This window comes from Pristiophorus japonicus, chromosome 1 (genome assembly GCF_044704955.1).
Source record: "Pristiophorus japonicus isolate sPriJap1 chromosome 1, sPriJap1.hap1, whole genome shotgun sequence".
Classification (NCBI taxonomy): Eukaryota; Metazoa; Chordata; class Chondrichthyes; family Pristiophoridae; genus Pristiophorus; species Pristiophorus japonicus.
Window position 1 is genome coordinate 489,729,563 of NC_091977.1, and position 27,012 is coordinate 489,756,574.

At 43.8% G+C, this 27,012-nt stretch overlaps 1 protein-coding gene across 2 annotated transcripts in view; it reads left to right on the forward strand.

Moving 5' to 3' along the window:
* zc3h3 (zinc finger CCCH-type containing 3) overlaps positions 1–27,012 on the forward strand; it is a 345,175-nt gene that overhangs the window by 217,031 nt on the left and 101,132 nt on the right. For both annotated transcript variants that reach the window (XM_070895144.1, XM_070895151.1), the window contains exons 6-8: positions 16,773–16,857; positions 20,231–20,389; positions 20,899–20,968. In XM_070895144.1, coding sequence (XP_070751245.1) covers positions 16,773–16,857; positions 20,231–20,389; positions 20,899–20,968 — 314 coding nt within the window. The remainder of the gene's footprint in view (positions 1–16,772; positions 16,858–20,230; positions 20,390–20,898; positions 20,969–27,012) is intronic.

Here is a 27,012-nt window from a genome sequence, read left to right on the forward strand (position 1 = left end):
TGGGACTAGGGTCCTGGCGAATCACATAACTAGGGCTGTAAACTAATTAGTGGGGGGAGGGTTCAAGTGAGCGGAAATTTACAAAGTCAAAGAATAAGGAGAAGGCAGTAGAGCAGTGTAGCACTGGGGGAAATGAAAACCAGAGCGTGACAGGAAGGGACAGCATGTATAAACATAAAAGTGAATCAGAAAGTGGGGTCAAAGCAGGAAAAAATGGTAAAATAACAAATTTAAAAGCTCTTTATCTGAATTCACGCAGCAGTCGTAACAAAATAAATGAGTTGACGGCACAAATAGATACAAATGGGTATGATATGATAGCCATTACAGAGACATGGTTGAAAGGCGACTAAGGCTGTGAACTAAATATTCAGGGGTATTTGATAATTCGGAAGGACAGACAGAAAGGAAAAGGTGGGATAGCTCTGTTAATAAAGGATGAGATCAGTGTGTTAGTGAGAAACGATATTGGCTCAGAAGATCAAGATGTTGAATCAGTTTGAGTGGAGATAGGAATAATAAGGGGAAAAAGTCGCTGGTGGGCAGTCTATAGGCCCCCTAACAGTAGCTACACTGGTGGACGGAGTATAAATCAAGAAATAATGGAGGCTTGTTTAAAAAAAAAGGAACGGCAATAATTATGGGCGATTTTAACCCTCATTTTGATTGGACAAAGCAAATTGGCCAGGGTAGTCTTGAGGAAGAGTTCATAGTGTATCCGGGATAGTTTCCTTGAACAGTACGTTGCGGAATCAACCAGGGAGCAGGCTATCTTAGATCTGGTATTGTGTAATGAGACAGAATTAATAAACGTTCTCCTCGTAAAGGATCCTCTAGGAATGAGTGGCCATAACATGGTTGAATTTCAAACTCAATTGGAAGGTGAGAAAGTTGGATCTCAAACCCTAAGCTTAAATAAAGGAGATTACAAAGGTATGAAGGCAGAGTTGGCCAAAGTGGACTGGGAAAATAGATTAAAGTATAGGATGATTGATGCGCAGTGGCAGACATTTAAGGAGATATTTCATAACTCTCAACAAAAATATATCCCAATGAGAAGGAAAGGCTGTAAGAGAAGGGATAACTATCCGTGGCTAACTAAGGAAAATAATGGATGGTATAAAATTTAAACCAAATGTGGCCAAGACTAGTGGGAGGCCAGAGGATTGGGAAACTTTTAAAAGCTAGCAAAGAATGACTAAAAAAATAATAGAGTGAAGGTAGATTATGAAAGTAAACTAGCATGAAATATTAAAAACAGATAGTAAGAGTTTCTACAGGTACATAAAAAGTAAAAGAGTGGCTAAAGTAAATGTTGGTCCCTGAGAGGATGAGACTGGGGAATTAATAATGGAGAACAGGGAAATGGCAGAGACTTTGAACAAATATTTTGTGTCTGCCTTCACGGTAGAAGACACTAAAAACATCCCAATAGGGGATAATCAATGGCTATAGGGAGGGAGATACAATCACTATCACTAAAGAAGTAGTACACGGTAAAATAATGGGACCTGATGGCCTGCATCCTAGGGTCCTAAAAGAAGTGGCTGCAGAGATAGTGGATGCATTGATTGTAATTTCAACCAAAATTCCCTGGATTCTGGGGAGGTCCCAGCGAATTGGAAAACCTCAAACGTAACGCTCCTATTTAAAAAAAGGAGGCAGACAGAAAGGAGGAAACTATAGACCGGTAAGCCTAACATCTGTCGTTGGGAAAATGCTGGAGTCCATTATTAAAGAAGCAGTAGCAGGTCATTTGGGAAAGCATAATTCAATCAAGCAGAGTCAGCATGGTTTTATGAAAGGGAAATCAATTTGACAAATTTGCTGGAGTTTTTTGAGGATGTAACGAGCAGGATGGATAAGGGGAAACCAGTGGATGTGGTATATTTGGATTTCCAGAAGGCATTCAGTAAGGCGCCACATAAAAGGTTACTGCACAAGATAAAATTTCATGGGGTTGGAGTAATATATTAGCATGGATTAAGATTGGCTAACTAACAGAAAACAGAGAGTCAGGATAAACGGGTCATTTTCCGATTGGCAAATAATAACTAGTGGGATCTGTGCTGGGGCCTCAACTATTTACAATCTATATTAATGACTTGGATGAAGGGACCGAGTGTAATATAGCCAAGTTTTCTGATGATACATTGATAGGTGGGAAAGCAAATTGTGAGGTTGACACAAACAATCTGCAAAGGGATATAGACAGGCTAAGTGAGTGCACAAATATTTGGCAGATGGAGTATAATGTTGGAAAATGTGAGGTTATCCACTTTGGCAGAAAAAATAGAAAAGCAAATTATAATTTAAATAGAGAAAAAGTGCTTCAGTACAGAGGGACCTGGGGGTCCTTGTGCATGAAACACAAAAAGTTAGCATACAGGTACAGCAAGAAATCAGAAAGGCAAATTGAATGTTGGCCTTTATTACAAGGGGGATCTGTATTTAAGGAAGGCTACAGTTGGATTGGAGGCTGTTCAGAGAAGGTTGATACCGGAGATGAGGGGGTTGACTTATGAAGATAGGTTGAGTAGGTTGGTACTATACTCATTGGAGTTCAGAAGAATAAGAGGTGATCTTATCAAAACATATAAGATAATGAGAGGGCTCAACAAGTTGGATGCAGAGAGGATATTTCCACTCATAGCGTAACTAAAACTAGGGGACACAGTCTCAGAATAAGAGGCCGTCCATTTAAAACTGAGATGAGGAGAAATTTCTTCTCTGAGGGTTGTAAATCTATGGAAGTCTCTGTCCCAGAGAGCTGTGGAGGCTGGGTCATTGAATATATTGAGATAGATAGATTTTTGAGCGATAAGGGAATAAAGGGTTATGGGGAGCGGGCAAGGAAGTGGAACTGAGTCCATGATCAGATCAGCCATGATCTTATTAAATGTGGATCAGGCTCTTTACAATATACATTAACGATTTGGATGAAGAAATAGAGTGTAATATCTCCAAGTTTGCAGATGACACTAAACTGGGTGGCAGTGTGAGCTGTGAGGAGGACGCTAAGAGGCTGCAGGGTGACTTGGACAGATTAGGTGAGTGGGCAAATACATGGCAGATGCTGTATAATGTGGATAAATGTGAGGTTATCCATTTTGGGGGCAAAATCACGAAGGCAGAATATTATCTGAATGGCGGCAGACTAGAAAAAGGGGAGGTACAACGAGACCTGGGTGTCATGGTTCATCAGTCACTGAAAGTGGGCACGCAGGTACAGCAGGCAATGAAGAAGGCAAATGGTATGTTGGCCTTCATAGCTAGGGGATTTGAATATAGAAGCAGGGAGGTCTTAGTGCAGTTATACAGGGCCTTAGTGAGGGCTCACCTGGAATATTGTGTTCAGTTTTGGTCTCCTAGTCTGAGGAAGGACGTTCTTGCTATTGAGGGAGTGCAGCGAAGGTTCACCAGACTAATTCCAGGGATGGCTGGGCTGTCATATGAGGAGAGACTGGATCAACTGGGCCTTTATTCACTGGAGTTTAGAAGGATGAGAGGGGATCTCATAGAAACATATAAAATTCTGACGGGACTGGACAGGTTAGATGCGGGAAGAATGTTCCCGATGTTGGGGAAGTCCAGAACCAGGGGACATAGTCTTAGGATAAGGGGAAGGCCATTTAGGACTGAGATGAGGATAAACTTCTTCACTCAGAGTTGTTAACCTGTGGAATTCCCTGCCGCAGAGAGTTGTTGATGCCAGTTCACTGGATATATTCAAGAGGGAGTTAGATATGGTCCTTACAGTTAAGGGGATCAAGGGGTATGGAGCGAAAGCAGGAACGGGGTACTTGAAGGAATGATCAGCCATGATATTATTGAATGGCGGTGCAGGCTCGAAGGGCCGAATGGCCTACTCCTGCACCTATTTTTCTATGTTTCTAAATGGCCTACGTCTGCTCCTATTTCTTATGTTCTTAAGCTGTCTGAGGTGAGGTAAAAGGAGAAATTGGCACACAGGACTACAGAGCAATAGTGGGATGTTTTTAAAAATAGTTTGCAAAGGTGCAGAATAATATATTTCATTTTTTTTAAAAAGGAAACTATTTATAGTTTAACTATTCGACCCCAAGGTGAGCTTCCAACTTCATATCCTCCATCACAAAGACCGCCTGCCTCTACCTGCACAACATCTCCACCCTGCCTTAGTCTTACCCTATCTGTGTACAAACTTCTGATCCATGCCTTTGTCACCTCCAGACTTTGCTGGTTGGCCTCCCATCCTCCATCTCTGTAAACTTCAGCTCATCCAAACTCTGCTGCTCACATCCTACCCTACACCAAGTCCCACTCACTCATCACTACGTTGCATCCCGGTCATCCAACACCTCCAATTTACAATTCTCCCCTCCCCATTTCTGTAACCTCCTCCAACCCTACAATCCCCTCAGGAACTCTCCACGCCTATTGTGATGTATGTAGCACACAAATCACTGACTCCACACAGTCTGGTGTTGATCTAACTGCTGTGACCTTGGTCCTTTATTGAACAGCTCCAGAGTGCTCCACAGGTGTGGTGGGCAGCCTTTTATACTGCCTCGTACAGGTATTTTCAGGTCTCCCACCACAGCGCCCTCTGTGGCGCACCATTGTACTACTTATACATTTAATGTACCAGAGCAATACACAACATCACTGCACGCCCCAGTTCAAAAAGCCGTTGCTGGAATCCCCGAAATCAAAAAACGCATTAGCCCATTGGTAATGTTGGTCACGGATCCACGTCTCTGAATTTAAACACAGTGACCATTTAGCATTGAAATATTAACTCTTGTCGTAATTCGCAATTCATGTCCATTATTTTAAACACAGTGACCACCCAGCATTAAAATATTATTTCTTGTTATAAGTCCATCATCCTACATTCACATGGCACACTTAGGCTCGCTCTAGCCTTACAAAAGTCCAAAAGTTTTTATGTGGGGACCGCAGTGGTGTGAGGCCCTTTTAAGACGCCCAGGAGCATTTCCCTTTTAAGATGCCATCTTGTGGCTCCCACGAGGCTTCCGTTTGGCGCCGCCATCTTAGGTGTTCAGCTGGCCTAGAAAGAAGAAGAAAAAACATGGAAGGAGGGAAAGGGAAACACAGAAGGTGGGGAGAGGGAATTTTGCAGTGTTTTGGGGAAAGGTTTCAGGCATTTGTCCACGATCCTCTTCCTCTGGCGCTGATGCTGGACTTACTCGATGCTGGTGCTCTCAAACTCGGCGCGGCGTTTCGTTACAGTTCTCGCCGTGGCCGCCTTTCCTGCTGCCACCGTGGCCGCCACCATCGCGGCCGCTGCTGCCGCCCGCTTGTTCTGCTGCGTGGGTCCCCCGGCCACTGATGGACCGCAGCACCCCGCCGGCCCGCACCCCGGCAATGGGTCCGCACCCGTAACCTTGTGTGGAGGCTGAGGCTGCAGGATTGCTTGGGGCCAGGAGTTCTGGGCTGCTGCTGCAGCTCCAGCTCAGTTGCCGCTGCCCTTTGGAAACCCGGGGAGCAGCAGTTTGTGGGGGAGTGAAGAAGTCTTCCCAGCTCCCACGGACCTTTCCCATCCATCTTCTGCCGAGGATCGTCGGCCCATTGCCTGCAATGACCCATAAAGGTAAACCGTGTGTCTCGCCCCCGTGAGATACCTGTTCTCGGCAGAGCAGATGTACAGCTATCAGTTCCATGGTGTAAGTACGCAGCTTTGCCGTGACCGGGACCAGCTTGGGTCGTGCAGCCGGGTTCCCCCACAGTTTATCAAAAGTTCTCTGACTCATCAACGACGGACCCGATCCCACTGGGACTCCGTCAATTTTTACTTCCATTATTACTGGGGGCGAATCGTCGGTGCACGTATACAGTCCCAACGCCTCATCATCTTCTGTCTGCTCCTCACTGAACAGTGGATCATCCCCCATCTCCTCAGCCACATGGTGAGTCCGATTTCTTTTACACATGCGCTGAAGGTGGCCTTTAATGTACGTGTACTCCGCAAACCTGCACCGGTGAGCCCCATGGCTTCCTCTGCAGCACCAGCATGGTGCTGCTTGATTGGTCCCCCTCAGCGGACTCTGAGTTCCAGGACCCCGAGGTCCGTGCTCTCTGCCCCGGGCAGAGCCACGCTCTGCAGTTCTGTCCGTGGTGGGCGCTATCCTGTGGACAGTGCCTGCTGGGTTCGAGACTGTGTGGATCATTTACTTGGTGCTGCACATCGAGGTCATATATGCCCAGCTGACGGTGATGGCCTTTGTCAGGGTGACTGTGTGTTCCGTGGCTAGCAGCTTGTGAAGGAGGCCCTCATGGCCAATCCCCATGACGAAAACATCCCGCAACGCCTCGTCAAGGTGTGCGCCAAAATCACACAGCGCCACGAGTCTCCTGAGGTCCGCAGCATATTTGGTGACATCCTCGCCCTTGGGTCTGCAGTGATGGTAAAATTTGTATCTGGCCATGAGGATGCTCTCCTTCAGTTTCAACTGGTCACGAATGAGTTCAGTCAGCTCCTCATATGACTTGTCCCTGGCGCTCCCGGGTGCCAGCAAATCCCTGATGAGACAGTAAACCTCATCGCCACAACTGGAAAGCAATATCGCTTTACGTTTCTCTCTGTGCGTTCGTGTCCTCCGTCAGATCGTTTGCTGTGAAGTAGTACTCGAGCCTTTCCGTAAAGGCCTCCCAATCATTGCCCACGGTAAAATCCTTTAGCGAGCCCGGAGTAGCCATGGTTGCGTGGAATTTGTCCGCTTTCTTGTCGCCAATGTGGTGTATGTAGCACACAAATCACTGACTCCACACGGTCTGGTGTTGAACTAACTGCTGTGACGTTAGTCCTTTATTGAACAGCTCCAGAGTGCTCCACAGGTGTGGTGGGCAGCCTTTTATACTGCCTCGTGCAGGTACTTTCAGGTCTCCCACCACAGCGCCCTCTGTGGTGCACCATTGTACTTATCGTACATTTAATGTACCAGAGCAATACACAACACCTATGACTCTGGTCTCTCGTGTATTCTCCTCTCCTTTCGCCCCAGCATTGGCAACTGTGCCTTCAGCTGTTCCGGCCTTAATGCTGTGGAATTCTTTCCGTAACCACCTCCATCAATACTTCCTCCCCTTTAAAGCTGTTCTTATAAAGCACCACTTTGACTAAGCTAACTTCTTTTTTTGGTTTGCTGTCCATTTTTTCATTTGACTGCGCTGAAGAAGACCATGGGAGTTCTCCCCAGTGTCTTGACCAATATTTATCCCTCAATCAACATCACTAAAATGGATTATATAGTCATTTTATCTCATTGTTTATGATGGGATCTTGCTGTCGCAAGGCAGCCATGTTTCCTGCATTACAACAGAGACTACACTTCAAAAGTACTTCATTGGCTATAAAGAGCTTTGGGCATCGTGAGGTCATAAAAGGCGTTATATAAATACAAGTATTTTTCTTTCTTTACACCTCTGTGAAGTGCCTTGGGGTGTTTTTTCTATATTAAGAGCGCTGTATAAATTGAAGTTGTTTTAGGATGTCATGGATAAATATTAGAAACAAATTAACATTGAAGAAGGGGGCTCATGAGGATGAGCAACTACAATTATGATGAAAAAACTAAAGGAGGATATAAAAAGCAAGAAACGGTGTTAAAAGCAGGATAAGGAAAGCTTAGAGTAAGAAATTAAAAAAAAACATCAAAAGGAACAGTATTTTACAATATATCATTCAAAAGAGAATTGCTAAAAGTGAGGTAAGACATCTGAGAGGAGAGGATTGTCGATTTATGGATGATGATCAAAAATGAATATTTAATCAGTACTTCGCATCAGTCTTTACTAAAGAGAAAGATATCGGAGAACAGGCGAGTCCTGATACAAAAGCAAAATACTGCGGATGCTGGAATCTGGAATAAACACAGAAAATGCTGGAAATCTCAGCAGGTCAGGCAGCACCTTTGGAGAGGAAGCAGAGTTAACTTTTCGGGTCAGCTGGGGTCGCGCCAACACTCGACCCGCTGGGGCCATGCCAACGCCCCTGGGGTCGCGCTGACACTCGACCCGCTGGGGCCATGCCAACGCCCCTGGGGTCGCGCTGACACTCGGCCCGCTGGGGCCATGCCAACGCCCCTGGGGTCGCGCTGACACTCGACCCGCTGGGGCCATGCCAACGCCCCTGGGGTCGCGCTGACACTGGACCCGCAGGGTCCGCCCGGCCCGCTGACATATCCTTCGCAGCCCGCCCGGGACCTGCCGACACTTCGGGCCAGCCCGGGGTGCCGATCCCCCCCCCCCCCGGCCGCTGATCTCCCCTCATCCAGCAAAATTATTCGGCACAGACCAGGTCCCGAGGGTGCCAGAAAAGGGAGGTTCAACCTGTATCAATTTTTTAAAAGGGAGACAGAGCTTGTCTGGCTAATTACAGGCCAGTTAGCTTAACATTTGCAGTCGGGAAAATATTTAGAGCTTTCGATTAAGGATGAAATGACCACATATCTAGATAGAGGAAATAGTTAGAAGTAGCTAGCAAGGATTTCAAAAGTGACGATCATGCTTGGCAAACCTCAACCTTCTGTGAGAGGATAGAGATGGGAGAAATGTAAGAGTACATGGACTTTTGGTAAGTTTTTGATGAGACGCCACACAGGAGATTACTGCAGATAATTAAAGAGGTATGGAATTAGCAGGAGGATAGCATTGGATTAAAAATTGGTTAGAAGGGGAAAAACAGGTAAGAGGAATTAGTCAGTTTTTCAGATTGGTTGGGAGTGGGTTCAATTCTGGGGCCACTTCTGTTCATTGTACATATCAATAGTTTGGATACAGACCTAGAGGGAGTGATGTTCAAATTTGCAGATGATATCAAACTAGGAGGTATCATTTATTATAGAAGATCAGAGAAACTTGCAAAAGGATATTGATGAGATGGGGGAATGGGTTAAAAGATGCAATTTGATGCCAGTAAGTGTGAGGTGATGCATTTTAGTGGAAAAACCTTGCAGTAATCATACTTTGAATGGAAGTAGGCTCTCAGTGCTGTAGAAGAGCAGAATGATTTGGGGGCAATGGTTCACAGGACATTAGGTGCATCACCTCTGGTTGATAAGGCAGTAAAAAAAAAGTTAATTGAATTCTAGGTTTTATCACAAGAGGTATACAATAAAATGTCAAGAGGTAATGATCCTATTTAAAACCTTAATAACACCTCACAGTACTTGTACAGTACTAGGCTCCATACCATAGGAAGAATATTGAGACTTTAGAAATGGTACAATGCAGATTCACTAGGATGCCGAGGATAAGGAGAAACTGGGACATTTTTGTTAGAACAATACAGATTAGGAGGTGATATGATAGCAGTGTTTAAAATAATGAAAGTATGGGACAGGGTAGATAAAAACAAATTGTTTTTAATAGATTTTGCAGTCTTTGAAATGAGGGAGATACAAGATTAAATGTAAGAGATTTAAATCAGAGCATTCATTTCCAGAGTTAGTTTCTGCTACTATGTTAACATTCAAGATCAGATTGTAAAGATGGATGAAGGGATATGAGATCAGGGAGGGTAATCATGATTACGATTGTTTGCTTGCATAGAAGGTAAATGCCGACACATATTGGTTGGTTTCAATGGCCCGGTTTTTTGCTGTAGCTTGTATGTATTTCTATGTAAATCAATAAATTATTTAGCAGTAACCCTGTCAAAGGGCTTTCCTATTGTGTATATAAAGACAATTGGATAGCTTACTCTCAGCGAATTAATGGTCATTAGTCCAGAAATATTCCAAAATTCTCAACAAATATACATTTCATTGAGAAATAAAAACTCTATGGGAAAAGTGATACATCCATGGATAGATGCCAAGAGGTTGTTTCCCCTGGCTGCAGAATCTAGAACTGGGGGCATAGGGGTTCGGCCATCTAAAACTGAAATGAGTAGGAATTTCTTCACTCGGAGGGTTGTGAATCTTTTCAATTCTCTACCGCAAAGGACTGTGGATGCTGAATTGTTGAGTATATTCAAGGCTGAGAGAGATAGATTTTTGGACTCTAGGGGAATCAACGGATATGGAGATCGGGCGGGAAAGTGGAGTTGAGGTCGATGATCAGTCATGATCTTATTGAATGGTGGAGCAGTCTCGAGGGGCCGTATAGCCTACTCCTGTTACTAATTCTTAGGTTCTTGTGTTTGAGGTGTTCAGATAGTGTGTATGTTGAGAGAAAGAACATAAGAACATAAGAATTAGGAACAGGAGTAGGCCATCTAGCCCCTCGAGCCTGCTCTGGCATTCAACAAGATCATGGCTGATTTGGCCGTGGACTCAGCTCCACTTACCTGCCCGCTCCCCGTAACCCTTAATTCCCTTATTGGTTAAAAATCTATCTATCTGTGATTTGAATACATTCAATGAGCTAGCCTCAACTGCTTCCTTGGGCAGAGAATTCCACAGATTCACAACCCTCTGGGAGAAGAAATTTCTTCTCAACTCGGTTTTAAATTGGCTCCCCTGTATTTTGAGGCTGTGCCCCCTAGTTCTAGTCTCCCCTACCAGTGGAAACAACCTCTCTGCCTCTATCTTGTCTATCCCTTTCATTATTTTAAATGTTTCTATAAGATCACCGCTCATCCTTCTGAACTCCAACGAGTAAAGACCCAGTCTACTCAATCTATCATCATAAGGTAACCCCCTCATCTCTGGAATCAGCCTAGTGAATCATCTCTGTACCCCCTCCAAAGCTATTATATCCTTCCTTAAGAAAGGTGACCAAAACTGCACGCAGTACTCCAGGTGCGGCCTCACCAATACCCTATACAGTTGTAGCAGGACCTCCCTGCTTTTGTACTCCATCCCTCTCGCAATGAAGGCCAACATTCCATTCACCTTCCTGATTACCTGCTGCACCTGCAAACTAACTTTTTGGGATTCATGCACAAGAACCCCCAAGTCCCTCTGCACCGCAGCATGTTGTAATTTCTCCCCATTCAAATAATATTCCCTTTTACTGTTTTTTTTTCCTAAGGCGGATGACCTCACATTTTCCGACATTGTATTCCATCTGCCAAACCTTAGCCCATTCGCTTAACCTATCTAAATCTCTTTGCAGCCTCTCTGTGTCCTCTACACAACCCGCTTTCCCACTAATCTTTGTGCTCATTATATCCTCAAAGAATTCCAGTAAATTAGTTAAACATGATTTCCCCTTCATGAATCCATGTTGCGTCTGCTTGATTGCACTATTCCTATCTAGATGTCCCGCTATTTCTTCCTTAATGATAGCTTCAAGCATTTTCCCCACTACAGATGTTAAACTAACCGGCCTATAGTTACCTGCCTTTTGTCTGCCCCCTTTTTTAAACAGAGGCGTTACATTAGCTGCTTTCCAATCCACTGGTACCTCCCCAGAGTCCAGAAAATTTTGGTCGATTATAACGAATGCATCTGCTATAACTTCCGCCATCTCTTTTAATACCCTGGGATGCATTTCATCAGGACCAGGGGACTTGTCTACCTTGAGTCCCATTAGCCTGTCCAGCACTACCCCCCTAGTGATAGTGATTATCTCAAGATCCTCCCTTCCCACATTCCCGTGACCAGCAATTTTTGTCTTCCACTGTGAAGACCGAAGCAAAATAATTGTTTATGGTCTCAGCCATTTCCACATTTCCCATTATTAAATCCCCCTTCTCATCTTCTAAGGGACCAACATTTACTTTAGTCATTCTTTTCCGTTTTATATATCGGTAAAAGTTTTTACTATCTGTTTTTATGTTTTGCGCAAGTTTACTTTCGTAATCTACCTTTCCTTTCTTTATTGCTTTCTTAGTCATTCTTTGCTGTCGTTTAAAATTTTCCCAATCTGCTAGTTTCCCACTAACCTTGGCCACCTTATACGCATTGGTTTTTAATTTGATACTTTCCTTTATTTCCTTGGTTATCCACGGCTGGTTATCCCTTCTCTTACCGCCCTTCTTTTTCCCTAAGAGAATTCAAGATGTTTACACGTGTTCCAGGTACACTGGTTAGCTTCACCTCCAAGTATCCTCTTTAATTTCCTGATCTTGTTTATTCCGTTCGTTGTGCTTCCATTCCCTTTTGTGACAGTTTCTTAATGCCTGAGCGTGTAAAACATGCCCAAATTAGTTGACGTAAGCACTTACTCGCAATCGAACAGATGGGGAGCCAGGTTGACAACACCTATGTCATTGATGACTCCAGTCAACCAAGCACTGGGTCCTCTGCAATTAAATTGCACTCCTTCACTCTGTGATGTGGACAGGTTGTCATGTAACTGAAGTTGTTTTCTATTGTTCGCAGAGTCCTGCTTCTGCCCTGTGATTTATGTAAAATACAAGATGTGGTCGCAGTTCAGTTGGAATGAACCCTTCTTTGAGAGGGAATAACAGAGATGGAGATTCATGCATGCGCACACACAAGACGGGATTATGGGAGATGGGCACTTTTGTTCCTAATTATTGATCATTCACCAAGTTGAATTTAACTTTAGGTCCTGCATATTTGTCTTATTTAAATAGAGTTTTATTTGTGCTCAGCAAGGTGAAAGATGGTCAATGCAGGGGATTGGAATGTTTGCCACTTTAGTCACATAGGGCTCAATTTTCCCCAATGCCGTTTTTTGGCGTATTTGAAGAGTTAAGCCCGTTTTTTGGGGGGCCCGACTACGCCAAAAAAAAGTTGAAAGTTTCCCTGTTTTAACTTGTGAAGATGGCCTGGCGCACATTGTCCTTAAGCGCCGTGGGTGGACCTTAATACACCAGAAAGATCAGGTTGCCAGGGTAACAAGGGACACACTACGGGCTGAGGCTGGAAAGTGAAACATACAAAACATTCTGGCCAGCTCACAGCAACCTGCACAAGCACATTGCAGTTTACCAACATGAAAATATTAAAGAGTCTTTGTGCCAAAAGTAAACTGAATTGGAAAGGTTCCCCCCCCCCCCCCCCCCCCACCTATGCCGGAGCCAGTACTGCTCCTAGCCCAGGCCGAAAGGCCTCCCTCCCCCAGAGCCGGTATCGCTCCTAGCCCAGGCCGAAAGACCCAGATTAAAGTTAATTCAAGATTAAAGACAAAAAGGAAATTGTTACAGTACTACAGAACCCATAAGTAAAAGAGGTTATAATTACCCATTCTCGCTGCTGCTGCTGTCCCAGCCGTGGAACTGGATCTTCTGTGCTGATTCTCTTATCTGCGCTGAATTGTTAACTGCCCAGAAAGTTTTTTGGAGTGAACACATACGCCGTCTTAAGAAAAATCGTAGTTGGCCAAACTTGCATAACTAGCTAGAATTGGCACAGGTGGCAGGCCCCCATTGGGGTAAAAAAATTGTAACCTAAAAAAAAACAAACCAAAGTGAATTACGCTGGCGCAAAAACGATGGGGAAACTTGGAGATTTTAATTTACTCCAAAATAACACTCCAAAAAAAACGGCACAGATAATTGGGGAAAATTGAGCCCTTAGTATCGGATTCAAGCATACCCAGGTCACTTATAGCACAGCCAAATATAGAATAATGATCCTCCTCTACTCTGCCCCTAGAATATGCCTCAGCACCAGTCTTAAAAAGCCCTGAATACCCGTCCCCCACATTCAAAAGTATGCACTTTCCAGGAGAAGAAACTGATTTTAAAAAAAATTTTCCTCTACCCACCTATTTGTCTCCTTTGATGCAGGGCGGGATGGCTCTAGCTTCCTCCCCCTCAATTATTGCCTCCCCATTTTTAGAAGTGCATGTCTGTGGACACTAGGTGAACAACGACTCAGGCATATCTATGATTTCCTACCCAGTTGAATAGCACGCCAACACTCACTGTTGAGGCTTCCCTATGAATAAAGGGCGGTGAGGAATAATGGATATGAGAGCGCATCATCGTCATCATCATAGGCAGTCCCTCAAAGCGAGGATGACTTGCTTCGATGCCAAAAAGGGATGAGTTCACAGGCGTTTTAATGAAGGACCTATTATTCCAGATCCCGAACTACATCGTGAAGGGTGGAAGATGCCTGTGCTTGGATTTTTTTAACGTGTGGTAGCCACCACACGGGCTTGACAGAGCTAGGTCTTGGTCCAGCAGCAAGGATTATCCAAGACTAACTGGAGACCAGCTCTGCAGCACAGACCGAGCGTGCACACACATCGCAGTGTGGGCTGGCCCGTGATACGCCTGGGGCCTCGCTTCTTCTGGGCTCCAGATTCACGTCTCTCCTGGGCCCCAGTCATTTCCGTTGACGGACTCTTGCCGCTCCTTCGCCCCTGCTGCTGTGCCTGCCCGCACTGTAATCAGCGACCTGGCTTCGTAGCCGTCGCCCTCCTGCAGCAGCACGCGCTGCTCCCTGCAGTGGTATGCCGCCGTATGCTGCTCCCTCCAATGGCCCCGGCCTGCTGATGGTCTTGCAGGCCGGGACCACTCTGATTTCCGGGCCTGGCCGCCGCACACTGCTCCCTCCAATGTCTCAGGAATAGGACTTCTAACTGTGCAGCACTCCCTCAATAATTCAGTGGAGTGTCTAAATGAAGGGCTAACTGGGTGAACATCAGTAGAGTTAATCAGTAACTCAGTTAATCAGCTGGCTGGAAGCAGTTACCCCACCCGATGGTGAGGCAAAGCTGAATTAACATACAGATGGTTATTGACTTTATCGCTACTTATTGCTGAGGTTGTGTCGTGTCACTATGTAACTTTCCTCTCATGGTGCCAACAGTTCTCGAAATATCAAAAGATCAACATAGATAGAAAAAAGAAGCAAAAGGATATTAATGATGATTCGTTTTGACTTTTTCTCTGCCAAACAGAATAGTGCATTTGCAAATAGAACTGATCTTATCAGACCCAAAGTTGCATCACATGTGACAAGTTAAAAATTAGGAAGATAGTTGTTAAAAGAGAAATTGGGCAAAACTTAATTACTCAAAGGATACTAGAGTTTTGGATTATGTTATCACAGACAGTTATTGAAAAGATGAGAGCGCAGGGACATTGCTGTCTATGGAACAGCGCCCAACAAAGAATCAACAGCTTTGGAAGAGGAAATATTGTAAGAAGAACAGGAAAATAAAAATGAAGTGTTGTTATCAGTGCACATTAGGTGTCAGCCATGGCTCAGTGGTAGCATGCGTTTCTTCTGTCAGAAAGTTGTGGGTTCAAGCCCCACACCAGACATGTAAGCACAAATCTAGGCTAGCACTCTGGTGCAGTACCTCTGAGGAAGTGCTGCACTGTCTGCGGTGCCATCTTTCGGATGAGACATTAAACCAATGATTCTGCCCCCTCAGTTGGACATAAAAGATCATATGATGCTGTTTCGAAGGAGAATAGCAGAGTTATCCCTGGTGTCCTAGCTAATATTGATCCCTCAACCAACATCTCTGAAACAAATTATCTAGTCATTGTCACATTTCTGTTTGTGGGAGCTTGCTGTGCACAAATTGTCTGTCGCATTTCCTGCATTACAACAGTGATTACAAATCAAAAGTACTTCATTGGCAGTAAAATGCTTTGGGATTTCCTGAGGTGGTGCAAGACAATATACAATGCAAGTCTTTCCCTTTTTTTAATAATAGCCATGATATGGCCAATTCAAAGAGGGTAGGATAGAGATGGGCTTGTAAGTGGGGAGCAGGGCATTTATTATAATAAAAAAGGAAGCATGTGCACGTGCGAAATGGGTAATTTGTGAAACCGGGATGGATTGCACAGGCACACGGCAAAGGCAGCAATCAAACAACTGACTTTTGATGGTTGGTTTTCAATGATCAACATTATCTAGTTGCTGCCACCCTCTAAACCGGACTCTGAGATTCAGAATTGGCTACGGTTTCATCATTTTCACTTAGTCACCTTCAAGCAGTAGTGGCAAGCACATTTTCATGTTGTCCTCCTTAGTAGTTTTATCTGTTGTTTATCATCTCTAAACAAATAAGAAACAATCTAAACTATGATAAAATAAGAAAGAGCACTAATGCTAGCAATCTGCACTAAAATAGAAAATGCTGACAATGCACACTAAGACATCAACAAGGGGCTGGGCGTAATCACAATACTTGTGGAAGCTGTGCTTGTTGATGTTGTTTCCAAGGAGTAGCATTTAGATGTACAACAGGAGGGGAGCAAGGATGGATACACAGGAGGTAACCACGATGGCACGAAAGGAGAAGCCACGATGTTGACTGACCGGTTGCATGTTTCCAGCATTTTTCTGTTTCTGCAGTTGAAAATAAGTTAGAAGGAGTGTGGGCTCAATGTGTCAATTAGCTTTTTCTCATTCTCTGTTTTTCTTTCTAGTCAATTAAGTGCAATTTTCACAGAGCTAATGAATCCCAGCCATGCTGATCCCCCTGGTAACAATACACGGTCAGTCAAAATAGGCTCTGCATTAGCACACATATATATCCTGTACTGCCTCCACCCTCCATAAGGTTAAACTGAATTCTTTATGTCCTCTGCAGCCATTTCTCTCTCCAGGGAAGAAACAGATGTGCAGAATAGGGTTTGCACACTCCGGTCTTGTGCTCAAGTCTGGTATTAAGTTACCAGTATGTGCGGAATTCACATCATTGACTTTTTGTACAGCTGATTTCAGGTGTACAGCATTTTTTAATTGAGGAAGCTTATGTGAACTGGACCCACGTTGCACAGCATATTAATGTTGGAAGTAGTAGAACAGAAGATGAGCTAGATAAAGAGCTGATGATTTAGTGGTGTCAAGCTTTATAGTTAAGAACTGCAGATTGTAAGAGAAAGGGTAGACTGAAGGAGTCTGATTTTTTTTTTGTTCTTCCCTTCCTTCAAACAGTTAGGTTGGAAGCTGATTTTGACAGCAATGACTTCTATCTACCCAGCAGCCTGACCAAAGCGGTTGCTCATCGGCACATTGCAAGGTCAGTTAATGTATCTCCTCATTGTTCTGGTTTATAACAGGATGGTCTTATTTTATTTTCCAGATTTGCATAACTTGGGGGTTAATCTAAAATTGGAGGTTGAGTTTTGCTCTGACGTGTACTGTCAGTGTAAATTGTACATTAATTTGCTGTGCCTCAGTCACACTAGCACAGAAGGCAGTCCTGTGAGTGTTACAGCAAGTGAGAATGGCCTTGTAGATATAGCTTCTTGCATCACAGCTTCAGACAAACTTGCTGTGACAAACCTGCGTGAAGGTGTGACTTGCAGCCCAGATTTTGTAAGAGATGCCGATAGAAGCCATTTTATTCCCACAAGATTCCATGATGGTGAACTTTGGAAATAGGTTCATGTGAAAGTTTTGATTTTAATATAGTAGAAGTATGTTTTCCCATTATTTTAGAAACGTAAGAAGATGGAACAGGAGTAGACCATTCAGTTACACCTCGAGCCCATTCCATCATTCAATTGGATCGTGGCTGATATGTATCTCAACCCCATTTACCTGCCTTTGCTCTATATCCTTTGATACCCTTATCGAACAAAGATCTATTGATCTCAGTCTTGAAAGTTTCAATAGACCCAGCATCCATAGCCTTTTGGGGGAGAGTGTTCCAGATTCCTACTATCCTTTATGTGAAGATATACTTTCTGATTTCAGTCCTGAATGTCCTGGCTCTAATTTTAAGATTGTGCCCTCTTGTTCTGGATTACATCACCAGAGGAAATCGATCTTTATCTACCTGTTGAATCTGTTTATCATTTTAATCATCATCATAGGCAGTCCCTCGTATCGAGGATGACTTGCTTTCATACCAAAAAGGGATGAGTTCACAGGTGTTTCAATGAAGGACCTAATATTCCAAATCCCGAACTACATGTTGCAGGGTGGAAAATGCCTGTGCGTGGATTTTTTTAACGTGTGGTGGCCATTACACACGCGAGCTTGACCGAGTTAGGTCTTGCTCCAGTGGCAAGGATTAACCAAGATGACTGGAGACCAGCTCTGCCGCACGGACCTAGTGCGCAGACATATCGCAGTGTTGGCTGGCCCGTGCTGCCCCTGGGCCCTTGCCTCTTCTGGGCCCCATAACTCATGCCTTTCCAGGGCCCTGATCACGTCGCTCTACAATCTCCCGCCACTCCTTTGCCCCGACCTCGCTGCTCCTGCTGTACCTACCCACGCTCCAATCACCAACCTGGGTTATGGTGATGTCTAATCCAGTTTCCCACTTCACAGCCGTCGCCCTCCTGAACCGGCTCGCACTGCACCTTGAAGTGGTATGCTCCTTTGAAGACCCCGACCTGCTGATGGTCCTTGCAGGTCGGGGTAGCCGCGCCGAATGCCGGGTCGGGCCACCGCGCTGCTTTGAAGGCCCCGACCTATAATCACCATGCCATCAACAGACTGTCGAGACTCACACATGGAAAGAGAATCTGGCCAAGGTACAGGAGGGCCTCAAAACCTAGGGCCTAGAACTGGACTCTTGCAAGAGTCAGCCCTCTCAAAAAAGGAGGGGAAGAATTGCTCCCTTTCTATCATTTTAAACACCTCAATTGGATCACCCCTTAACCATCTAAACTCGAGGGAATACAAACCAAGTTTATGCAACCAGTCTTCATGATTTAACCCTATTAGCTCCAGTATCAGTCTGGTAAATCTGCCCCCTCGAAGGCCAACATATCCTTCCTGAGGTGCAGTGCCCAGAATTGAATGCAGTATTCCATATAAGGTCAGACCAAAGCATAACTACTTCTCCTTTGTATTCCAGACCCCTTGAGGTAAAGGCCTTTAGCCTTTTTGATTGATTTGTGCACCTGTCTATTGGCTTTTAGAAAAGCAATGGGTCAGGTTTTGCAAGCCAAGTATATCGGTTCAGGATTCACGACACCTGGCATTGTTTTAGTAAAGTCTGCACTTAGATGATGTACTGGATCCCAGAGATCTGAGCAATGGAATGCTGGGCTGCAATTTTAGTGGTCACAATTCTCAACTTGGCAAGTGAGTTAACAATTAAGCCATGCTGCTGTAGAGGAGGTGTCAACTGGGTACCAGGCACTTCCTGGCTTGGGAGCAGCGTGGCAGCATACCACTACAGGGTACAGCGTGTGACTGCTGTGAAGAGAACAACTAGATTGGGCGTCACCATACCCCACGTTAGTGATTGGAGCATGGGCAGGTATAGCAGGAGCAGCGAGGTCGGGGCGAAGGAGCGGCGAGAGATTGCAGAACAACGTGATCAGGAGAGGCGTGAGTTCGGGGCCCAGAAGAGACGAGGGTCCAGAGGCAGCACGGGCCAGCCCACACTGTGATATGTGTGCACACTAGGTCCGTGCAGCAAAGCTGGTCTCCAGTTGTCTTAGTTAACCCTTGCCACTGGACCAAGACCTAGTTCAAGGGTGTGCAACAGCCACCACACGCTAAAAAAAATCCACGCACAGGCATCTTCCACCCTTCAACATGTAGTTCAGAACCTGGAATATTAGGTCCTTAATTGAAACACCTGTGAACTCATTGAACTCATCCCTTTTTGGCGTAGAAGCAAGTCATCCTCGATTCGAGGTACTGCCTAAGAAGAGAAGACTTCCCTACAAGGGCAAGAAGTCTTGGCAGAAGCATAGGGACAGACTGACTATTCAACCGGTTACACTGTGACCTAGTTCTAGTCCCATAACTAAGAATTCCATTCATGTTCTCCCCCTGCCCCCAAAAACATTTTTAAAAACAATACAGTAAAAACAGAATAATAGCTACCATTGTGGAGGATTTTGACTGCTGTCTAACCAGTGTGCCATGGAACCTTTTTAGAAATTCAGAGATAATGATCATAGTTTGTGATTGTGGGGATTATAGGGTCAACCGTACCTTTGCGATGTTTCTTGTAGCTTTGGATGCAATTAAGGTTATTAAAGATGTTTCCTACTCGAAAGTTTCTTAAGCCCTCGTGCATTGTTTCCACAGACATGAATCCAGGCAAACAGCCTTCTCCCAGGCCAATGCCAACCACCTTTAGAAGAGCTCGAGTAATCCTGGATTGTGTTCGCTCACTTTGTACAACTGTCTGCTTTCAGTTTGATGTGATTTTGTTTTCTTCCTCCCCTCTCTCCCCACTCGTGTGATGTCATGCACCCAAGATGAAGAGCTTGCCATGAGAGGAATTATGAATGCCTCAAGGCCCTCTTCATTTTCTTCATTGTACTGCATATGGGACCTAACTGTATCCTCATAGATTTTACTATTAATGTTATTCACTTATTTTAAAAGAGTTATTGTCAGTGTTAAATTAAATTAACATAGATTGGAAAGATTTGACTCTAGTTTCCTATAACTAACCAAATATTGTGTGCCCACAGCCGTGCCGTGCAGCGCAGCCTGGCTATAATCAGACTGGCCAAGCAGAAGAAATCCAAGAAGAAGGAATATTGCATGTACTACAACAGGTTTGGAAAGTGCAATCGAGGAGACAATTGTCCCTACATACACGACCCTGAAAAAGTAGCAGTCTGTACAAGGTGCGTCCATACCAGTGAATTAGATTATTATTAACCATTTATTGGGTGAAATTTATTCTCATCAAAATGAGATGTCTTAAAATTCAAAAAAATATTATAGAAACTAGGGCCGTTACAGATAGAGATGGGCAACACAGAATGCAAAGTGGAAACCCATTCTTTTGCAGAACTATGTTCATATCTGATGTAAGAATGATGCAGAGGGAGTTCTGGATGGCACCCTGCCGATGCAAAATATAATTTGGAACAGTGTTGCATGTCTGTATCTATCCAAGTGTCTGACATTGCGACAGGAAACCACTGTACTAAAACCTTCCATTTTCCCCGTAGTTATACAGTACCAGCCAACTTGTTTCATTTCTGTTTTGGTGGTGTATACTCATTATGTAAAGTGACTACTGTGCAGTCAAAACAGCACTCCTTTGGAACAGTCGCAGGCAGTCACTTCAGGGCTATCGAAAGCTGCAGAGGCCCATGGCAGTTTTTAATCTCCACTTTCGTTTTGGCAGATTCCTACGTGGAACGTGCAAAAAAACCGATGGGACATGCCCTTTTTCACACAAAGTTTCAAAAGATAAGGTAAAGGTTTTATTTTTATCTAGTGTAAAAATGAATTATCTTGAACAGTTGTCACTTTCATTAAGGCTAGTTTCTTGATGCTGAATCGACGGTTCAGTTGGTAAGTGTGCTTTAGAACTGAGCCGTTCTCACCTAGTCTGTGCTAAATTGGCGAATCTTCCCCGGTGCAGTCATAAGCATTGGCTACAATCAACGTCGGCATCCTTAAACTAGGGAGGGAGAAAATCAGCCAGGGCTTCCCCACTTGATCATTACACAGTGATTCTTACTGGAATGTGGCGAATGGGTGAGAACCAGGTCAAATCTGCCCCTCCCCCAATCCGTGTAAATATTAACTTGCCAACAGGCATTGGGATTGAAGGGACAAGTGTGGATATGAAATTCACTAAGGGACAGGAAGCAGAGAGTAGTGATGAACAGTTGTTTTCAAACTGGAAGGAAGTATACAGTGGGTGTTCCCCAGAGGTTGGTATTAGGACCACTGCTCTTTTTTATATATATTAATGACTTAGACTTGGGTATACAGCATCATTTCAAAGTTTGCTGATGACACAAATCTTAGAAATGTAGTAAACAATGAGGAGGATTGTAACAGACATCAGGGGGACATAGACAGACACATGGCAGATGAAAGTACATGTTTCAGTGAAAGTGAATGTGATAGAATGAGAAACGACAATATAAACAAAATCATACAATTTTAAAGAGGGTGCAGGAATAGAGAGACCAGGGAGTATATGTACACAAATGTTTGAAGGTGCCAGGACAAGTTGAGTAAACCATTAAAAAAGCATAGAGGCCTCATTAATAGAGGCATAAGAGTACAAAAGCATGGAAGTTATGCTAAACCTCTATAAAACAATAGTTAGGCCCCAGCTGGAGTATTGTGTTCAATTCTGGGCACCACATTTATGGAGGGATGCCAAGACTTAGAGAGGGTGCAGTAAAGATTTATTAGAATTGTACTAATGGGGGACTTCAGTTATGTAGAGAAGCTGGGAGAAGAAAGTTAAGAGGAGATCTGATAGAGGTGTTTAAAATCATAAACAGTTTTGATAGAGTAAATAAGGAGAAACTGTTTCCGGTAGCAGAAAGATTGGTAACCAGAACACAGATTTATTGTGATTTGGAATGCACTGCCTGAAAGGTTGTGTTGGAAGCAAATTCAGTCGTAACTTTCAAAGGGGAATTGAATAAATACTTGGGAAACATTTACAGGGGGACAGAGCCAGGGAAGTATATTCTTCTCCCAGCTTCTCTGTGCTTTCATAGAATCGCAGAAATTGACGGCACAGAAAGAGGCCATTCGACCCATCGTGGTTGTGCCGGCCGAAAAAGAGCTATCCAGCCTAATCCCACTTTTCAGCTCTTGGTTCGCAGTCTTGTAGGTTACGGCAGTTCAAGTGCATATCAAAGTACTTTTTAAATGTGATGAGTGTTTCTGCCTCTACCATCCTTTCAGGCAGTGAGTTCCTGACCCACACCACCCACTGGGTGAAAAAAGTTCTCCTCAAATCCCTTTAAATCCTTCTACCAATTACTTTAAATCTATGCCCCCTGGTTTTTGACCACTCTGCTAGGGGAAATAGATCCTTCCTATCCACTCTATCTAAGCCCCTCATAATTTTATACACCTTAATCAAGTCTTCTCTCAGCCTCCTCTGTTCCAAAGAAAACAACCCCAGCCTATCCAATCTTTCCTCATAGCTAAAGTTCTCCAGTCCTGAAAATCTCCTCTGTACCCTCTCTAGTTCAATCACATCTTCCTGAAATGTGACCAGAACTGTCAACCGTGAGGGTCTTAGGCTGTGTGGCTTGACTAGTGCTTTATACAGTTCAAACATAACCTCCCTGCTCTTATATTCTATGCCTCAGCTAACAAAGGAAAGTATCCCGTGTGCCTTCTTTCCCACCTTATCTACTTGTCCTGCTACCAATGGGATGTATGGACATGCACTCCAAGGTCCCTCTGTTCCTCGACACTTCTCAGTATCCTACCATTTATTGAGTACTCCCTTGCCTTGTTAGCCTTCCCCAAATGGATTACCTACACTTCTCCAGATTGAATTCCATTTGCTACTTTTCTGCCCACCTGACCAGTCCATTGATATCTTCCTGCAGTCTCCAGCTTTCTTTCTCATTATCAATCACAGGGCTAATTTTTGTATAATTTGCACACTTCTTAATCATACCCACTACATTGAAGTCTGAATCATTGATGTATACCACAAAACGCAAGGGACCTAATACTGAGCCCTGCGGAACCCCACAGGAAACAGCTTTCCAGTCACAAAAACATCTATCGACCATTACCCTTTGCTTCCTGCCACTGAGCCAATTTTGGCTCCAACTTGTCACTTTCCCTTGGAATCCCTTGGGCTTTATCATTCTATGATTCTAACATTCGCTGCACAGATTATACATGAAGAATGACCACGGGAACAAGGTACTTGAGGGCAGCCGATGCCAGTGGCACTGCAGCAAATAAGAGTCAACATCTTCTGGAAGGGAGAAGAGAAAATTAGCAGAGGGAAGGAAAGTAATGGTTTCTTAATCAGCTTGAATCCCAGAGTAATCCAGCACTCAGACAATAAATGTATTGATACTGGAAGCTACTTTACTTTTCGATTAGTCCAGGTCAAATTTCACAGCAGGTAAATATGGTTTTTGGGGAATAGCACCAAGGAGTGGCTCCCTTGGGCTGTGTCAGCATCAGATAGATCAGATTCAGTAATGGCTGTCGTCTCTGCCTTGTTTATGATCTCAAAAGAATTGAATGAAGTGAAAATATTTCATCGGGTTTTATTCCACTTCCATGTGTAGTGTAATAGAGAGCAAACATTTTATGACAGCAGTATTTCAAACAATACAGGTTACGTTGTGAACTGTGAAAGTGAAGTTTTTTCATCAACATTTTCCATATCATCAACTGCTCCTCTGCTCAAAAACACTCCTAAATAAGTACTTGTGTATGTTTGTGTTGCCTCCCCCACCCCTGCCTCCAATGTTCTTCCCTTCTTTCCTGGAGGTGCTGACACCTGCTATCATGTGGAAAGATCACAGCCGAGCCTTATTCTAATGTCAAGCAGTGCTCTCTCTCTCGTGTGACCACACACATTCATATTTTCTTTCTCTCACACATACAAAATCTTTCTCACACATTCTCTCTCGAATGTGCTCTCATGCATTTTTACTCTCGTAGATGTTCTATCGCATTCATCTCGCACTCACATTTTCTCTTAAACTTACACTTGCTCTCTCATTCTCATTCTCTCTCTCGCACTCTTGCTCACGGTGTCTCACTCGCACTTTCTCACACACTCACCCGCTCTCACTCATTCCCTCTCTCTCACACAATTACACACATGGATCATCAAGAGTTACTGAACATTGATCAGAAGCAGGAAATATAGCTGATTTTTCCTATCCAAGGCCCATTGTAGTGCACTTGTTATTCTTCGTAATATTGGTCTTCATAGATCCCCCAAGTAATGGAGCTAAGTGATAAATTCCAGAACATTTGGATTTACAGGTGTACAACATAACTCAGATTTCAATGACAGTCATTGATATTTAATCGATAAATTACACAGATGCTACGTATAAAATAAGCTGTAAAATATTAATGTAATTTGAAGCAGGTTAATCGGCATCTTGACTGGTCTTAACAAAACCACATTTGAGGGTACTGTCTCTCAACGCGTCTTGTTTGGTTTGCTTTTTGTTTCTTCTCGTTCATAAAGCAATAGTTGTGTTTATTTCTGATCGATTGACGATGATCCCTATAATAGGTGCGTGAAACCGTAATAAAAAAATGTCTGCTTGAATGTATCAAACGCAAATTGCAAGTTTCCTTCAATCTTGTAAAGAAAGAACAGGCATTGATATAGAGCCGTTTGATATCTCAGAATATCCCAAAGGGCTATACAACCAATGATTACCTTTTAAGTATAGTCACAATTGCTATGTAGACATATGTTCTTTGATACTGTTGGTTGAAGGAGAATCTCTACAGAGATGGGCAATAAATACTGGCTTTGCTAGCGATGCCCACATCCTGAAAAATTTTTTTTTTAAATCACTGTGACTTTGCTGTGTAGGAAACGGTGCAATGAATCTTCCACACAGCGAAGTCGCAGTGATTTTGAGACGGTGGTGTTGGGTCGCCTTCTTAAAACCGCTTAAGTTCATGTGATGTTAGGTAGGGAGTTCCAGGATTTTAACCCAGTGACAATAAACAAATCGCGATTATCTATATCCAAGTCAAAATGGTGTGTGACTTGGAAGCGAATGTAAGGGTGATGGTGTTCCCATGCACCTGCTACTCTTGTCCTTCTGGGTGCTAGAAGTTGCGAAATTGGAAAGTGCTGCCGAAGAAACGGCACAGGCTCAACAGGCTGAATGCCATTCTATGATTCAAGAAGAAACCTTGGCGAGATGTAGTGTATCCTGTAGATAGTACACACTGCAGGCACAGTGCGCCATTGGTGGAGGGAGTGAATATTTAAGCTCATAAATGGGGTGCTGATCAACTGGACTGTTTTGATGGTGTTGAGCTTCTTGTGTTCTTACAGCTGCACCCATTCAGGCTAGCTTGTGACTTGTAAATGGTGGAGAGGCTGCAGGAGTTAGAAGTTCAGACACTTGCCATAGAATACTCTGACAGGCATTAGTAGCTGTGGTATTTATTTGGTTATTTCAGTTGAGTTCTGGTCAATGCCTAAGATGGTCATTGCCTGCCACTTATTAGCCCAAGCCTGAATATTGTCCAGGTCTTGTATGGGGACATGGACTGCTTCATTATCTGGGGATTTGCAAATAGTATTGAATAATGTGTAATCATCAACGTACAGCCCTTCTTCTATAACTCTATCATGGAAGGAAGATCATTGATGAAGCAGCTGATTATAGTTGGGCCTAGGATGCTGAAGATAGTTGGTCAATTGGATGAATATTTAGAGCTTAAGAGAAATATAAAAAAGAAAAAGGAGCCACTTTAATAGGCAGGACTGGGTCTAACTTTTCCGTCCCAACTTTTACGCCCTCCTCTTCTCCCCTTCCCTTGCAATGCTATAATACCATAAGAGAGAGGGGGGAAGAGTTTGAGTGCAGCAATTGAGAACAGCATACAAATGTGCACCCTTCAAGCCCTTTACCAGCTGCCTCAAGACAGGATATACTGTCTGTTTAAACGGCTGCAGCCAGCTCCAAATCAGAAAAGGCCTGAGTGTTATTTGCAAACTACATCACCAGCATGTTTGATTTATTACTTATGGGATCAGGAAGCCTCTAGGAAGCAGAAACCTTGCTCCCAGTTCCACTGCTCCCCGTTAACCTGCATTATTACAAGGAGCAGTGCAGTTAGGGCCATTCATCACGTTCTCGGGCAGAAGCAACAAAAAGCCAATACCTTGGCTAAGCTCGTTTTTTACAATTACTAAATATTCAACAATAAAAAAAACCTTGAAAAATAAAATTGGCAAAGATTAGAGCAGTTTGTTTCTGTAAGTAATTAAAGTAAATCTCTCCACGTCTCCATTAGTTGGCACGTTTGTAAATCTACAAATGATTAGAAATACTATTTTGTTTTTTATGTGGAGGGTTTTTTCTGTTCGTTAACCTACGTTAACCGCCTCCTGTGCTGCAACCATTCTATGATTTTATGCACATTATTGTTGCAGAGGCTGCACAATGGCAAGTAGCATGACACACAAATGGCTAAACAATGTCAGCTGTGTGCTTCTGTTTCCTCCTCATGCCCAACCCTAGAGTGGACCACCGTTGAGTTGCTAACCACAGTTGCGTTACAAAGCACCACTGGCAGAAGTCTAAGAACAAAGACTCAGATCAAAGCCATTGCATCTCCAGGAGGGAAAGCTAAAAGGTGGAGATGTAGAATGTAATGCATATTGCAACTTTCGCGTCACTGCAGTTAGGCAACTTTTCTTTCAACACCATACCATCCCCATTTATGATAAAGTGCTGCCCTTTATGAACTATTCCTCCAATGGCGATCGGACCCCCTCCAACGGCAATCGGGCCTC